Here is an 18,397-nt window from a genome sequence, read left to right as displayed (position 1 = left end):
TCGGTTGACAGTTGTGGTTTGTGGCAGCAATGAACATATTGAACAAACAGCATCAAGACAGAATCACTTCTGAAGATTACACTACTGACCCATGGACCAAATTACCAAATCTCAAGTATAGGACACCAGTTTAGTCTGTTTTGTTAAAGTCCATGTAAAGCGGCAAAAAAATTGTGTTATGAGTTTGTCACACCAAAGAAACATGTATCATTGACCACTGAGCCAAATTTGAAAGATTAAAAAAATTGTTAAGTATATAAAATTAGGTCTCTAAATCATGGAAAAACAAGCACTTCTTTCTGCTGTGAAACGCTGGGGGCGTGTCAGTTAGAGGCGCTGGAACCACGCCCATGCGGCGGGGGCTACACGTCATGTTAATGACGTCGGTGTCTCCCCAGGTGTTCCCCAGGTGTTCCCCTTGTCTATCTAAACCCGCGGACAGTTTATAATCATATAGATGCGGTTATAACGTGTAGTGATTGAGATCCTGACCCACTAAACATCCTGGAGAGTGACGGAGTGAAGTTTTTCGCGCTAAATTACATAATTATACATAATCACCATCAGTAAACAGGACGCTGTCTGACTCTGTCACTCGCGGGGACGGAGGCTGTTTTCTGGGGGACAGTTTCCTGTAGTCTTGGTCAGGAGGGCTGGCGGTCGCGCTGATTTATTTTCGTCAAACACTCGGTGAGTTAAACACTCTTGTGACAAGCGTGACAGACGCTGTTTTGTGAGCAGAAATGTGAGGAAGAGTCGGGAGGACAGGGAGGGGACGGACAGGAGGACAGACGCTTCTCCACATACAGCTGTGGGATTTGTTTTCCTCATATACGTTGCTAAAGACAGTTACAGTTACTACGTTACTTTTGTTCGGTCATGTAACGTTGCTTTGTGGGACATTTCTCTGTATTTAGTTGAGTGAAGGACCTGTGCAGTTATCAGACTGTCAGACCGACACGCCCTCGCTCCGCGCCTCCGGATTATCCGTTCACACTGGGACGGCTCACCAATAATACGGCCCTGATACTACCTCCACATACCGCCGGTGGGACCCACTGTCAGCGGGACGGAGAGGGTCGGCTGCGGCGCGGCCACATCATGCCGGTGGGACCCGCCGTCAGCAGGACGGAGGGGGTCGGCTGCGGCGCGGCCACATCATGCCGGTGTGACCCGCCGTTAGCGGGACGGAGGGCCGGCTGCGGCGCGGCCACATCATGCCGGTGGGACCCGCCGTCAGCAGGACGGAGGGGGTCGGCTGCGGCGCGGCCACATCATGCCGGTGGGACCCGCCGCCAGCGGGACGGAGGGCCGGCTGCGGCGCGGCGGCCACATCATGCCGGTGGGACCCGCCGTTAGCCGGAAGGCGCGGCCACATCATGCCGGTGGGACCCGCTGTCAGCAGGACGGAGAGTGTCAGCGGCGGTCAGCAGCGGTCACATCTCCTCGTTGGAGGAGGAGAGGATGCAAGCCGGGACGGAGTTGACCAGCGTCAATGGACTCCCCCGTTTCCTTACGTTTCATCCGAAGGAAACTTAAATAAGCTAACAGCGCAGTCACCCTGCACACTGTGGCATCCAGGAAAGATGCAGAGCGATGTGGAGGAGACATGGCTGGTTAGCTGACTGGTTGGCTGGTTAGCTAGCTGCAAACTATTGTAAGCAATGCAATCCGAAACTGGAGAGTGAGTGGGAGAACCGCTGAAGCCGATGCGCTGAATGTATTTATACCACTTCCGCAGCAGGGCGGGGTTTATGCAAATCAAATGGCCGCGTTACGTAACGCGGCCATGATTTGCATGATTTCTGACCCGCCCATTAAATCCTGAACACAGAAATGTTGAAAAACTGTTTGTGAGCCTAGCTCCAAAATTAAATTCTACATGGCCGAATGGCTTTTACATGTTTTAAGTAAACACATTTATGACCCGTTTAATGTGTTTAGAAGAAAATGGCTGATTTTGGTTTACACAGACTTTAATATTATTTATCTTCAATGATTCATTGAACATTTTATTTATCTTACACTTCATGAAAATGTTTGTTAATTTTTTGTTTTTCATATCATCCTTTCCTTTCCATCATTATCTGTTGGCTATCCTACAGACAACACAGGTAAAGGAGGAAATCATATCCACTACATCAGGTGCAACATGCATCTGAAATGCTACCCTGTAGGGGAGGGGGGGATTTTTCTTTTGAATAGTAATCATTAGTGTGGGGTTTCAGCTGGTAGGTATACCTAAGGTTTTTCACTTTTGTATAGTTATCCTTGGGCTAATTTAAACCCCTCTGAAAAGCAGTTATGGATAAACACAATGCAGAGACTATGCACTCAAATCTGAGGGTATGGTCTTGAGAATGTCCTAAACACATGGCTTGGATAAGAGCCTTGTCACATGATTTAATTGGGAAACAAACCTGGAGACCTGAAGTCACAAAAGTGACGTCAACTCCACAGAGAAATGTGCAAAAATTAAAGGTTAACCCAGCTCTAAGTGAGATGAACTAAGACACAACTGAAATGACAGCGTTGACCTGACTGTCAGTCCAGGGTTACTGGAACTTAAACTGGTGGGGAAAATTAGCCTAAGTCTAACTACAATGTAAAAAGCCTTTTGTGGTAGGGCTGAAGAATATTTGATATCACTGATATTACAGTATCATTGCCCAATCATGTCACCCAATATGTACCCATCTCTGTTTTTATCCCTCTTAAAAAGCAACAAATAGTAATCAAACAAACAAAGAACCCAAAAACAAAAGAAGAGGTTGTGTGAATAGTTACCTAAGAATACATCTTGCCTGCACGTGCCTGGTTGTAATGATTGTGACAATATATATTTTGTAAATGGGAAATGTAAATGTAAATGTAAAAGGAAATATTTTGAAACCAATAACTGTTTGCCACTATGGATTTAGATTTTGAAAATGACTGCTTTCATGTGTGTTATATTCTTCTCTTATTTGTGTCTTATTAATTTGTTTTATTGTGTTCTCTTTAAAAGGAAACTTAATTTTTTTAATCTAATTTTGTTTTCAATTTTGTTTGATTCTCTGAACTAAATAGTGGCCAAGTAGTAGTCAAACAATTCATAGAGATTAACTCAGAAGTCACTTCAAACCCATTCTACTGGACTTAAAAAACGTACAGTCTAATAACCTTTTTTAAATAGTCAAAGTTTGCTGGATGGGTTTTGAAAAATCTGTTCTTTTTGCACATCAGTCAACAGGGCAGTTGCCACCAGCAAGGTTGAAAAAACATTTTTTGTGTGGTTGTTCCAAGGCACAGTGCTTTTAAGATATTTTTATTTGTTTACTTGTTACTTGCTAGAGGCACAGTGGATTTTGGTTTTGCAAGGCCCACTTTGATGTATTTTCTAATCTTTTATAATGTTCATTGGTTGGTGTTTGACAGAAAACAGAAAATATTCTTAAATCGTTTAAATAGTCAACCAACCCCACAAATTATAGAAAATGTTCTGTAATACACTTAAGGGTCAAATTAATTAGCTGGACGTAGCTGGACTGAAAAAAGAAATGGCAAACAAAGAAATGTGTCTTAAGGCAATTTTTCTTTTTTTCATTGTTTTGTTTTGTACATTTTCTGATTAATAAGTCAAAGTTGAGTGAGGGGCCTTCACAAAATCTCTGCTCTTAGTACATGCATTTGACAGTGGTATTCGTACTATATCGCCATAAAATCCTTAAAGGTTCCTTCTGCTTGATCAAAGTGCCCCCATGGTGTGGGATCTTAACTTAATAATGTTCTGTTCCATTAAATTCCTTTCAGGTCACTTGAGTTATGTTCATGTCGTTTAAAGTCATCAAATTGAGTTTAATCCAATTCATTTACTTTTTAATCCTACTTGGGCAATAAAATGTGCATAGGCAAACTAATCAATCATGTTTTCACAATGCATAGCAATGGATTTAAATTAGTTTCAATAACTGAACAAGTATCCATTTTGATGTATGATTTATTATGAAATAATCTGTGTAGTAAACATTTTGCAATGAAGTCGTAAGGCTCACATGAATAGATTTGAAATTATTTTGTAAATGCTTTTGAAATATGTTCTGATTTTTATTTGTGTATCTCATCAGGCTTGATTGTATATCATGCTGTGGATTTGACTTCTAGTGGTTTATTACTGCAGATACTTCAATTGTTAAATCTTGAAATGCTGTAATTCCTGTGTGAATTACAAATTGACACAAATGACCCTAATCCTGCCGAAATCGTTATCAGATTAAAGACAATTAAAATGTATTTGTAATGAAGTCTCTTGTCTCCTCATGATTTGGTAGAATAATGAGACAAATACTTTGGTCCACAATATCTTCCACAACTACAACTGCTACCTCTGCTACGTAGCTGAACTGCTAGTACAACTATACCAATAGCTGTCCTTTTCTGTCTTTTCCGCTGTTGAAATATGTGTATTTTTCAGCAAAATCTTGACCATTCATTCTTATGGAGACATTTTAAAATGTACTTCTGCTATTACTCCTGCGTACATCCAGACAAACAGTTCAGCTATCAAAACCCTTTTCACGCCCATTTCAGGCGACGTTAGACCTGGGGCCTCATTTATAAACGTTGCGTACGCACAAAAGAAGGCGTACGGAACTCTCTACGCACACCGTGGGATTTATAAAAAGAGAATTTTACGGGAAAATGTGCGGTCCTCTACGCACACTCTGACCCATGCGTACGCACATAACTGGGGTAAGGAGAAACTGAGCCACTGATGGCAGAAGAAAGAAACGGGAGAAACTGTGTGAAACTGATAGTGGTCGTGTAAAATAAATAGTAATAATAGTAGTAATATTACCTCTCATATATGAACAGTTTATTTGCAAGAAATGTATATAAAAAACTATTTCTACAATGAATAAACAAACAAACTCACTGGAGTGCACACGGGAAACATGATTTAGGACAAAAGTAAGACAACAGTAGAGCAAATTAGGTTTACACTGATATGAAAATAGACGGATTATCATGACCACAGGCCCCTGCCTACACACGCAGACAGTGCGCGCGCAAATGGCGCTGTAACGCCCGCCAATGTATTAATGTTCGCAAACGTATTAAACCACAAACGTAATAAAAATCTGCAGCATTTAATGTAATAAATCCACAAATGTAATAATACAATTAATAATGGTCGTTGTGGTTGTTGTTTGTTTGTTTGTTTGTTTGCCTATACTAATACTACTGACCGGGTACAAAATCCAGCTGCTGACTCTCCGCTCCGCCATCACATAATGGATCCCCCGCCCGATCTCTCTCTCTCTCTCTCTCTCTCTCTCTCTCTCTATTGTTTCATTTCTGTGAGGAAAACATCGCCTGACATTTAAATTTAAATTGCCATTGACAATAAAAATCTGAAGAAATCTGGATTTATTGCTCATTTGTAAACACAACACTTATCAGTTTATAGCCAAATATCTAAAGGTTTATTAATTCAATTCAATTCAAATTCTCTATATTGAATGCCACTACACAAATATTGCTAAAACACCAAGAACCAGAAAAGAGTACCCAGTACAGTACCGTTATACTTGTTGTGTGTGTGTGTGTGTGTGTGTGTGTGTGTGTGTGTGTTCATGTGAAATAATAATAATAATAATAATATAACTTTGAACATTATCACAAATAACAAAATGCAAACATTAAAGACTCCTTCTAACGCTTTTCTAAAAGTGACTGTATTTTAATTCAGAAACGTTTTGATATAAATTACACAAAAGAATAAAGAAAATATAAGTTTTACCTATTTCGGCCATAATCGGTCATATTGACAGCACGTCATTTCCCGCGGTTTGCTTCTTTCATTATCTCTCTTATCTCTAACTTTGTTAGCCGTCTCCAGCTAAGCTTCTTTCTGAATATACTTGTTAGTTAATTATTATATAGTTGCATTATATAGTCTGGTTGGCACCAATAAAAACGGGAGTTCCCGTTAAGTGATGCGACTGTGTAGGGATAGCCGAGGAAGAATGTCTGCATTCCGAGCACTGTGCACACTGGTGTGGGCAGCTTTAGTGGGGCGAAGGCAAAGATTCTGTAATGATGTAACAACACCAAGTAAGGCGAGGGCGTCCCGGACCAGATAGCGAGGGCGTACTCCGTCAAAGACCGAAAGATGGCCACCGGTGGTCTTCTATTACATCCTCCTCGACCTAACTGGGATCAATGCCCGCATCTTATTCAAGGAGCACCAGCAGCAGTAGAGCCCGAAGTAAAGTCCTGCAGCAGCTGACAGAGAAGCTGAGTGCACAATACATGACGGGGAAAGAGGCCGCGGCAGTCGGCACAAGGTGGGCAGCAGCGGAAACAACCACCGCAGCAGCAGCAGACACGGACACGGAGGCAGTGCCGGTCCGAAAGAGTCGCTAACGGAACCAAACGTCGGACACTTGAAATGCCACAAGCCCATGTGTGGTAACTGTGAGGAGAGCGGAGGTAATCTGCAGACTGTGACCAGTGATCACAACGGCTCTTTTTTTGTGTGTGTTAGATCAGGTCGTTTCCAGCTTTTTTGATTATTATTATTTGTGTATTATATGTCATTAAGTGTTAAAATAAAATGTTTCATGAATTATTTTTAATCGTTAATGTTCTTGTTTTGAGTTTTCTCTATTGAAATCTTGTGTAAATATGCCCTGGAATCGCCTTGGGGAGAAAATAATAAACACAGTCTTCATGACATTTATATCTATCCGAACGCTGAAGCAAAAGCCATAGTTTTCTCATCATTATTTATACACCACATACGAGTCTGTGTATCACAGTCATGGTTACGTTCCACAGTCATACATTTTTATATGAGCCTGCATTGTTTTGGAACGAAATGTCTCATTCAGTTGTTCGAAAACGTGCATGGTTTGGATTAAAAGAAATCTACCTGCATTACTTTTATTTGATTATTTGTTTGCAAATGTTTAAATGAAGCAATGCCTTCTGGGAATTTCAAGCCTGTCAGTTCGTTGTTGGAAGTTGGAGATTGACTGAGATTAAGCTAGCTGTCTCCTAATTATGAGAACAGATCTCACAATTATGAGATCATATTTTTACAGTAAATACTACTGATAATATACTGAAGGTATCAAGAAGGTATCCTTCCGGATTTCAAAGTAAAGTACGACGTGAGTAAAACCAAAAAAAACAAAACATTGTTTCCAGTTCAACATTCATAAACTGATGGATTCACCACTTCCTACTTCCATGCATAATATGAAGTACTTTCACTGCGTACTTTTCGAGTAATCCTGTGTCAAAATCCTTAACAGAGAAATTATTTCGCCCAATTTTGATGTATAAAAAAACGTATTTTCCATAAGTAGTCTAAGATTCATTACGTCCTAGAATACTTGTGTAACTAGTATGAAGTACTTTTTTTGTGTACTATTTAACTAATCCTCTGTCAAAATTCTTATCTTCATAGGCTATGTTTTATGGGTCTGATTGCGAGACTGCAGTGAGAAAAAGGTGTCCGGTGGCGGCCTTCTGTAACATCCTCGACCCGGCTGGGTTCAATGCCCACATCTTGTTCAAGGAGCACCTGCAGCAGCAAAAAAGGAAACGGAGGCAGTGCAAAGAGCTGCAAAGGGAACCAAACGTCGTACACGTGAAATGCCGCAAACCTGTGCACTGTAAAAATTATTAGGCTGGTTAAACTTAAAATATTAAGTTCAATTGCTGCCTTAAAAACGTAAGTTAACTCAACTTGGAGAACAGCTTTATTTCAACTCAGGAAGTTACGTTATACAAGTTGCTTAATTAATGATCATTTATTGTTTGAACTCGACACTCTGAGTTGAAATAACTTAATACGTTACATAATGCACTAAGAAAACTTACTTTTTCTTGTCAAAGAAACCTACAATTATATGTTATTTCAACTCACAAATTTCAGTTATACTAGTTGTTAACTCATACAATTTTATTGTTTGAACCCGATACTCTGAGTTGAGACTACTAACTATATTACATTATCCATTTGAGAAAACATACAATTACACAGCCTTTCAACTCACATTTTCCAGTTTTACTAACTATTCAACTATTCATACCAATTGCCTTTTCAAGGTACATTAACTCATGTTTTTAAGGCAGCAATTGAACTTATTATTGCAAATTAAGTAGACTGTTTTCAATTTGTATCCTATCTTGAATAATAATGGCAAGTTCACCAGTTACTGAATACACAACTCAACTTCAAACACATATATTTTAATGACAATTTTAATTCATTTTGCAGATGGCAAATCTAAAAGCCAGAGATTTATGCATATAAAAGTGTGTTATAAAATTGATAAAAATTACAGAATTACAGAAATTACACAACAATTGAAATCATAAGGTGGGTTATGCTTTTTAACAACAATAACGATAGCAATGATGGCAAACATATACGATTGCAAACATACAAACCAGTCAGATCATATTCATACAATTTTAACAAGAACTCCTCTTTCCTCTTTTCTTTTTCCTTTCTGCCTGCCTTCCTTCATTACTGTATTCCCTTCTTCCCCTTTTTTCCCCATCCCTCCCTCCCACCTTCCCCACCTCCCTTCCTCTCACCTTCCCTCCTTCTAAGGTGTGTTATAAAATTGATACTTTTTACATCTGCCAGAGAACACAGACCAATACTGAAATCAGATGGGTTATTTTTAACAACTTTTGACAGATGGCAAAAATACCAACCAGTCAGAACATATTCATACAAGTTTAAAAAGAACTCCTCTTTCCTCTCTTCTTTTTCCTTTCTGCCTGCCTTCCTTCATTACTTTATTCCCTTCTTCCCCTTTTTTCCCCCGATCCCTCCTTCCTCCCTCTCACCTTCCCTCCTTCTAAAGTGTGTTATAAAATTGATAAACATTTTTACATCTGCCAGAGAACACAGACCAATACTGAAATCAGATGGCAAAAATACAAACCAGTCAGAACATATTCATACTAGTTTAACAAGAACTCCTCTGTCCTCTTTTTTCTTTCTGCCTAACCCTTGTTTACTTTATTCCCTTTTTTTCCTCCTCCCTCCCCTTCCCTCCTTCCCTCCTTCCCTCCTCTCGACTTCCCTCCTCCCGACTTCCCTCCTCCCCTCCTCTCGACTTCCCGACTTCCCTCCTCCCGACTTCCCTCCTCCCCTCCTCTCGACTTCCCGACTTCCCTCCTCTCGACTTCCCGACTCCCCTCCTCTCGACTTCCCGACTCCCCTCCTCTCGACTTCCCGACTCCCCTCCTCTCGACTTCCCGACTCCCCTCCTCTCGACTTCCCTCCATCCACCTTCCATCCTTCCTCTCAACTTCCCTCCTTCCTCTCAACTTCCCTCCTTCCACCTTCCTCTCAACTTCCCTCCTTCCTCTCAACTTCCCTCCTTCCACCTTCCTCTCAACTTCCCTCCTTCCACCCACCTTCCCTCCTTCTAAAGTGTTATAAAATTGATAAACCAATCATATTCATACATGTTTACCAAGAACTCATCCCTTTCTTCTTTTTCCATTTCTGCCTGCCTTCTTTACTTTATTTCCTTCTTCTGAAGATGAAAACAGACAGATGTAAGAGTTTCTATCTCAAGATTCGGTTTCTCAAACCGTGTACTCGGGCTGAGGCCTTGTCTGGTTCGATTCTCATAACTACTCTCTGCAGAAACTCGAAGGAATATTTCATGTCATTAGGATACTGCAGATTGACACCGTAGATGACGCCCATAAGCATTGCAAAGCCATGTGCAACATCTTTGATGTTGTGAACAACAATAGTCTCCTCGACAACAACTGCCACATTAAAGATGTCATTGGGTATGGCCCGTTGTTCGCCTTCGTAGCCAATGAGGATTCCGAGCTGCATCCCCTTCATAGCGTCATCCAGATTCTCAGCATTGGCCTTGAAAAGCAGAAATAACATGACCATTTTCATCCACAAGTACATCAGCTTTACAACATCATATCAAAATTAAAGTTTGGAGAAGAGCAGACCGATAGTGTTGAGAATGAGGCCAACAACAGAAGATATTTTAGCCAATTCTAACCATGTAAAAAGTATAAATGTCAGTTCAAGTGCATACCATATTTAAATATTTTTTAAATAAAAAAATATTCTTACATCACACATCCTGATGACATTAGATGGGTCTTCGCCTATTATATAGAATGGCAGACCAAGCAGAGCAGCAGCCCTTCTTCTCTCATTTGTGTCCTACAAAACAAAGAAACAGCAGTAAGATGAATGTTACGACAAACATAACAAATGCTGCCTAATTTTCTAGTCATACCCTCTTCCACTTACATCTCTCACAAGGCAGTCCAAAACATTTTTAAGTGACTGCTTTTTCCCATACTTTGTTGCTGCTTTGTAAGCCTCCAGCAGTCTCGGGACCAGACCATCAAGTCCGTCAATGAAAGATTCCAGGAGGTCTAAGGTGATAATCCTCCTAAACTCTGCCACAATCTGAGGAGACAGACAGAAAATACTGATCAACATATTTCTCAATAGGACACAGTAAAGTATCTGACATAACATGATTAACCCTTCGGTTATCCTCAGGTCAAGGAAGGAAGAAAAGGATTACCTGATTGGTCTCTGTCCAATCAGGTAAGAAGACATCACAAACATCATGCTCTATGTCTGGATTCACAGATATAGAGCTGAATCTTGACAGTGTCAGAGCAGCTGAAGGTAGCTGTTAGCCAACACAAGCAACTCGCTTACAAAAGCTTACAACTATGCCCTCAGTCATAAACATGATTTTAAATTTATACATTTAAATCAATCATGTCAATATAATAAACGTAAAAAAAGAGTATCTTTCATATATGAGTATGTATGATAATATGCATGTGTATGACTTGGGGTTTCACAATTGAAATTTGATCAAAATAGCAATACGACCAACTGCAATTTTATAACTACAGCAGATGAAAATTTGATAAAGACAAACTGTGTCAAAATAGCATTCTACATCTAATATTGTCATGTTCCTGATGTCCTCAGGTCAAGGAAGGAAGTAAAGAAAGGAAGGGAATAAGGGAAGCAAGGGAGGAAGGAAATAGAGTGAGGAAGGGAATATAGAAGGAAGGAGGAAATAGAGTGAGGAAGGGAGTATGGAAGGAGGGGAGGAGGAAGGAAGAAAAGGAGGATGGAAGGAACAGTGGGGGCAATTTGACCCCAGAGGACAATAGGAAGGTTAAAACTCTTTAAAATACAATTGCAGTCATGTGAATACCTGTCTCTCATGGAACAGAGCTGGCCACCGGGAAATTACTTCTGTGATGAGTGGCTGATCTCCAATGATCTCCATTCTGCGCTGAGAAAACGTGGCAACCATCAGATTCTCCAACAGCTGTTGATCAGGGTCTCGTTTTTTCATTTCAGCCTCCATTATCTGGCGCTTCTCCTCCATGTTTTCAGGACACTCTCCTTCAGGTGGATCAGGACAGTAATTCACCTCACCCTTTTTGGACTTCTTGACACATTTTCCCTTCGAGCCTCCTGCTTTTCTTTTGTTTATCACCTGTGAAACCATGAATACCATCCCTTTTCAGACCCTGGCTCTCGCAGACAGGGATGTTTCTCCACCAATGCTTTTGCGACATTCTCGTAGTGGTCCCGCTCAGGATAAGCTGTGATCTTCGACATACTGTCTGCAAGTATGTCAAGGATATCAGTCTTTAATCCTTTAGGAATCACCATCACAGAGGCATCCTTAACGTACCTGTAGTTTGCGTCTTTCAGTTGCAGCTCCACATCATGTGAGAACTGTGGAATTGGGAAAGGGTCAGGCCATTTGACCGAATCCACACTACTGACAGAAGGAAGGCTGCTTGTGTCCAGTGTTGACTTTGAAAAGTCATCAGCTGTGAATACTACTTTTAATGTTGCCCGCTCCACAGGAAGGTCTCTGATGTCCGTTAGGTTGCACAACTGATGATTAAAATCTGGATCTTCAAACTGCAAAAAAAATCCCCCTGTAAGACTAAGGTTGGTCCTTAACACCTTGTATAGCTCCTCAACACTTGAGGGAGTGCATTCAACTGAAAGACGCCTGATTTCCTTTTCTGACACGATGACACGCAGAAGCATTTTTGACAACTCTTACCTGAAAATGGAGAAAAAATATGCACTTTAAGTAAAAACACCATAAACTATTTGTATCACTCATCACACACCTGTCCTTAAATTGTCCCTGTCCAGACTGTATGAATGTGTATGACTTGGGGCTTCACAATTGAAATTTGATCAAAATTGCAATATGACCTACTGCAATTTTATAACTACAGCAGATGAAAATTAAAAAAGTAGCAAAATGACCACAATAAGACATTTTTCAACATTATTCTGCCTTAATGAGTAATTACTTACAGGTTTAGTTCAGTAAGAAGGTCTTGGGAGTGACCAGGAGGCAGCCCCGAATGAAGTATGACATCAGTGGCACGTAGTCATTGAGATCCTCTGGTTTCACCAACAGACACTCAGGATTTTTTTTCACAAGCTGGTAACTCCGCAGATGCTCCACATAGTACGCTGTAAAAGGTTCAATGACAAAGCAAACTTGACTATCCAACACAATGCATATTTCCAAAATCCTCCCAAAGTCCGGTAGTCCACTTGTGCTCCCAGCAGAAAGAATCATTCCCTTTGAATACTTCGTTCCATTTAGGAAGATGTGAGGGGTCAGTCCTACTGTGTCAACATCACCAAATCTATTCAAGATGGCTTGTCTGACAGCAGCATCCAAGACTTCGATGCACGTATCAGACACCTTTGCAGTCTCAGTTTCAGGCTTGAAAATGCTTGGCATTTCAAGATAGTGTGCCAACATGAGTTGATGTCTTGAAGCGAGGGTAAGCAGAATGTTTTTAAAGTTGTTGGCATCCCGCACAACTTTTTTAAAGAAAGAATGTTTAGCCTCAAACCTTACTGTCCAACATTCAGTTGGAGGTCCAAACTTTTGAATGAGATGTGGATAATGTTCAACAAAGTGATGTTTGGGAATCAACCTGTTTTCAGGGAAAACCGTCTGCAGCAACTGTCTGTGGTCTGATATTTTTGCTTGTAAATAGCAAAGTAAGCCTGGAGTGAAATATGGGGTCGACAATAACTCCACCAAGTCTTTGAGCTCAAGGACTAATTCCCATGTTCGATCACCTTCTGGAACACAGTGACCGATGATGAGGGGAAGGAAGCGCACAAGACTCCAATTTTCATGTCCATTACCCCCGAGAGTCTTATTCCGCTGGAAAGTTGCTGGAATTTTCTGAGGGCGGTTTGTCTTGTCAGCAAACTTAAAAGGAAAGCCTTGTATTTCACTATTAAGTTCTTCTAATGTGAAATATTTCTTAGACATTAAATCTGCAAGACACAGACTTAGCTCTCTGGGTACAATGCCTTCCAGTACATCATGTAAAAAGTCAGGTGGAAAGCCTTGGCATGCATGAAAACCTGTCAATCTGTTAAGAGGACATTCTCGTTTCACACCATCAACCGACACATGTTCACCCTGTTTCAACACATTTACAGCTTCATCGTACAATTCTGGTGTTCGTAAAACAAAATTGCCACTTCTAACATCACAATACTGTATTTCCTCACGATTAACCAGACAAAACCTGCAAAATTTGTCCACATTAAAGGACTCCTGGAACCCACCTAAGGAGTGTGCAGCCAAGTTGTCAGCAGCCACATACAAAATGGTCCCTTTTACATTACAAGCAAGTTTCTCAACAAACACACCAACAGTTTCTAGATATTGAATGTCTTTTATCAGTGGCTCCAAAACACTATTATACCCATAAATTTTGATATGCTCAGTCTTGCACAGTAAAGCTAGGTAAATTGATGACAGTGATGACTTGTATTTTCTTGGCAAATTGGCAAGAACCCAATAAACACCACAAACTTTGTGTTTTTTTCTGGAGGTGCCCAAGGGATTACATATTTCAAAATCGTCAATGTACAAAGTTATACATAAACTAACATCTTCATGTGAGAGAATCTGGTTTCTTTTAAAGTAGTCACCATCCAGACATGATGTGTAATGTCCAGACTGTTCAGCTGGTTTGTTTACTCTCAACTCATGCAATACCTCCTCTCTTTTCAGAAGTTCAGAAAGTAATTTTAGAATTGGGACATAAACAACAGTATGACACCTTTTTTGTCTACTCAAAACATATTCAACAGGCTCAACGACAGTAAAGTTATGTCTATAAAATGCCTGCCTTTTAAATTCTGTGCCAAGAGACCCCTCTCTCGAAAGTAAAGAAAGTGGGTTGGCACTCTGTAATGCTTCAGTCAATGAGGTCGTTAATTCCTCAGATATGCAATTATGTTCCTTCAAAATATTTTCAATTGTCTGCCTAGTTATTTGTCCTGCACATTCACCAACATCATACAAGTCATCAACAATTTCTTGAGTTGCTGTCTGTGACACATGAAGGACTGCTTGCAGGCGAAGTAAAAGGGATGCAATCTGCCGCTGAATGGAATTCTGCACAGGCTGACATTCAGATTCAGACAATAAATCTGATGACAATAAATTGTACGAGTCTTCCTCTTCATCAGTTACAAAGGCTTGACTGTGACATTTTACAACAAGGTCAGGTTTTAAATCAACAAACCTAGCATAACTATGATATCGACTGTTGTGGGCAGTAAAAGTTGAAAATACACTCGACTTAAAAGAGCATCCTTCAAATGGACAATTCACAGTCTCTCGAGTTCTCAAATGTCTCTTTAAATGAAGAACATATTGCTTTATGTTGGTTGGTGCGGAAATAGTACAAAGTTCACAGCGTAGTTTAGCAATTTGATTTGATCCCTTTTTATGCTCCTTGATGTGTTTTGCAAAATCCACATGGGATTTGAGCACAGTTAGACAGCTGGGGTAAATGCAGCTCAAGCCCCGTCTTCCACGTCCATGTCCACCTTTGTAATGACTCACAATTATTCTTTTACTGTAAGTGACAAAGCTGCAAAACTTACAACTCCACTTCATCCACAGTTCTAGCAAAACCTCAATAAATGGACCAGCAGCACCTAAAACACACAACATACATTGTTAGAGTATGGTATAAAAGCCTTAGTCATTTGAACTAGAAACATGAGCAAAAACAGTACAGGAATAGTTAAATTTATTTTGAAGTGGGGTTGTATGAGGTTCTAATAGCCAACAAGGGTATTAGCGACAGTAGAGAACTATCTGCTCTCCCTCAGTACATCATACCAGCAAACAGTGCCAGACAGAGATACAGGCATAAAACAGCATTAAACAGTCCCATGCGTGATAGACACCACAGCGTACTTTCACTGCCTACAAGACGCGTCATTTCAAAATGAAATACCAGTTTAAGTGTATGCTATATGTATTTTTTTTCTTCTAGTGCATCAACTGGTCGGACAAAAAGCAGTTTATCTGGAACAACCAACTCACGTAGCATACTCAGTGGTCATTTATACATCATACAACCACACTTAAAAAAAAAAATTATACAACAAGTAGCTCTGACCAAGCAATCTGATTGGTATACAAGACATTTAGACTGTGCTCAAATCAGCATGACAGCACACCTGAGTCATTACTCAAAATTACTCCGCCAATTCTGTGGCAACATTGTATTCATCTCCATGGCAACATAGTAACTGTCAGAGCTGGAGCAGGAAACGGCGGCAAAATAGGCTACAAATTGGATCGGTTTGTTGTTAATTTTGATTTATTTGCTTCAGTGTCTATCCGGCTGGGAGCGAGCGAGGAGCTTGAGATAAACATGCGGGAATAAGTTATCATCAAACGGGCATGCCACTACAGAGTTTCCCGTAAAATGATCAGGGCGATGGCAAAACTGTCCCAAATAAACGCCTGGTCCCAAATAAACGCCTGGTCTGTTATGTGATTGAAACAAATAAATTCCCCGGCTATTATTTATTTTCCCCTCTGGTTTCCCTTCACTCGCAAAAAATTTGAGCGCAAATTGTCAATCAACATTGATATATTTTGATTATAAGTTACGTTTTATTTTTGTTGATATTAGTTGTATAATCACAATATTACCCTCGAGGGTGTGCTTTAACGTCATTTGAGCACTGACCGGATTACTCAAAAAGTACACAGTTAAAAAGTACTTCATATTATGCATGCCAGTAGTCTAGGAAGTACTAAGTTTAGCGGTATATGAATCATGGACTACTTATGGAAAATAAGCTTGTTATTCCACATCAAAGTTCGGTGAAATATCCTTAATTATCCGAGTCAAAAAGGCGCCAGTCACCTTCTCCCGATGTCTCGAGCCGGCATGATGAGGTCAAGCTGAATGCACAGTCTAATGTCACACAGACAATATTGAAAGAAACAAAATAAAAAGTAGTTCAACAGATAAGGTTAAGTAAAGTCATTTTTTCCTGGAGCAGCCCTGTAGCAACACAGTATGTGCCACGACTAATGCTGACAGAGACACACAGAGCCTCGCGCGAAGCCGTTAAATTAGCTGGAGTAATGTTACAAACACAGTTTAAGCTATGGCTAACTGCCAACTCAACGGACGTCGCACGCGCAGGCCCACAACACGGGCCATGGCTAATTACTGACACGGAGCTTCGTGCGAAGCCGTTAAACTAGCTGGAGTAATGTTACAAACACAGTTTAAGCTACGGCTAATTGCTGAATTAACGGACGTCGCACGCGCGGGCACACAACACGGGCCACGGCTAATTACTGACACGGAGCTTCGTGCGAAGCCGTTAAATTAGCTAGAGTAATGTTACAAACAACACAGGTTAAGCTATGGCTAACTGCCAACTCAACGGACGTCGCACGCGCAGGCACACAACACGGGCCATGGCTAATTACTGACACAGAGCTTCGTGCAAAGCCGTTAAAATTAGCTGGAGTAATGTTACAAACAACACAGTTTAAGCTATGGCTAACTGCCAACTAAACGGACGTCGCACGCGCAGGCACACAACACGGGCCATGGCTAATTACTGACACGGAGCTTCGTGCAAAGTAGTTGAATTAGCTGGAGTAATGTTACAAACAACACAGCTTAAGCTACGGCTAATTGCTAACTAAACGGACGCCGCACGCACACACACATAAGGGACACGGGCCCGGACTAATTACTGACACATAGTCCGTGAGGCCGCTAACTTAACTCGTTACAATCCGTAAGGTTACATCGGTACCGTACAAAACGTTAATTAAGCGCCATGAATGTGCTTCTGAAGAGGTGAATGTTATAAAACTCGAATTGGGTTAGATGAATTATGTGATAAATTCAAGCACTTACCTTACGTCTTTGTTCAGTTTTGTTTCCCGCCTGTTCTTTGATTGCCCTTTGTCCAAATAACGCACCGTACTGCCGCCAGACCTGATCCTGACCTTGCTAACAAACCGTAGTCATCCGCCATTCCTCTTTTCACCGTTCTCAATCTGCTCAGCTAGTGTATCTTTTCTTCTGTTAATAGGCAGTTGGAACCGGGTGGAGCGCCTGCTCAAGTTTTAAAAACATTATATCAAAATTATTTGTCCCTTATCAGATCAAGACGAAATTTCAACAAGCACTATTTTTACGGCGCATTAATATTGCTGTCACACCACGGTCATTATCAGTTTTTAAGGGATCCGGTTAACACCGAAAACTCATACTGTTAAGTTATGTCAACACATTGAAATTTCCATTTCACTTAACTGGCTTAAAACCTTGAGTTGGAATACCAATAACTCATTAAATTAAGTTGAAATTTCACAATTCATTATATTAATTACAAGTAAATGATAGAAACAAGTTATGATAACTTATTGAGCTTAACATTTTTTACAGTGTGTGTTTTAACTGTGAGGAGAGCGGAGATCATCTGCAGACTGTGACCAGTGATCGAAACGGATCTTTGTTTTAGATCAGCTTGTTTCCATCTTTTTCGATTATTACTATTGTTATTATTATTATTATTATTATTATTATTATTATTATTATTATTATTATTATTATTATGTTGTTATTTGTCATTAAGTGTTAAAATAAGATGTTTCATAATAACATACATTACTTTTAATCGTTAGTGTTCTTGTTTTGAGTTTTCTCTATTGAAATCTTGTGTAAACATGCAATAATTGGTGTTTAGTATGTGCGATGATATGAATATTGATAAATGTATAATTAAACTGGTTAAAATGTACACTTTGGTGTTATTTCGTTTTTTTTTTAAATATCATGACACAATGAATGCATTCATCACTCTTTAACATGAGAGATTATAGAGTTAAATCTAGCGGTCCAAATGACCGCTTATGGCCGTTCTAGTAGTGTTGGAGTTCTGGCTCCTCTAGTGCTAGACATGTTTCAAGGTGTAGCCTATAAATACTTTTCTTGGAATATTAATGTCACTGAT

At 40.2% G+C, this 18,397-nt stretch overlaps 1 protein-coding gene across 2 annotated transcripts; it reads right to left on the bottom strand.

Moving 5' to 3' along the window:
• Positions 1-9,439: 9,439 nt before the first annotated feature.
• On the bottom strand, positions 9,440-17,349 carry LOC115578038 (uncharacterized). 2 transcript variants are annotated; one of them, XM_030410896.1, is made up of 7 exons: positions 17,296-17,346; positions 14,996-15,049; positions 12,377-12,538; positions 11,241-12,113; positions 10,304-10,465; positions 10,121-10,213; positions 9,440-9,901 (listed from the first exon to the last, which is right to left on the bottom strand). In XM_030410896.1, the coding sequence occupies exons 4-7, from the start codon at positions 11,547-11,549 to the stop codon at positions 9,584-9,586; spliced, it is 882 nt and encodes a 293-aa protein (XP_030266756.1). In that variant the 5' UTR covers positions 11,550-12,113; positions 12,377-12,538; positions 14,996-15,049; positions 17,296-17,346; the 3' UTR covers positions 9,440-9,583. The 2 variants fall into 2 exon arrangements, 1 of the variants encoding a protein (XP_030266756.1); XR_003983342.1 differs by having other exon boundaries at positions 12,377-15,049; positions 17,296-17,349.
• Between the last annotated feature and the right edge of the window lie 1,048 nt (positions 17,350-18,397).

The sequence above is a fragment of the Sparus aurata genome, unplaced genomic scaffold, assembly GCF_900880675.1.
Source record: "Sparus aurata unplaced genomic scaffold, fSpaAur1.1, whole genome shotgun sequence".
Classification (NCBI taxonomy): domain Eukaryota; kingdom Metazoa; phylum Chordata; class Actinopteri; order Spariformes; family Sparidae; genus Sparus; species Sparus aurata.
Note: the sequence above shows the minus strand (reverse complement) of the source record. Positions and strands in the feature narration are given on the sequence as shown.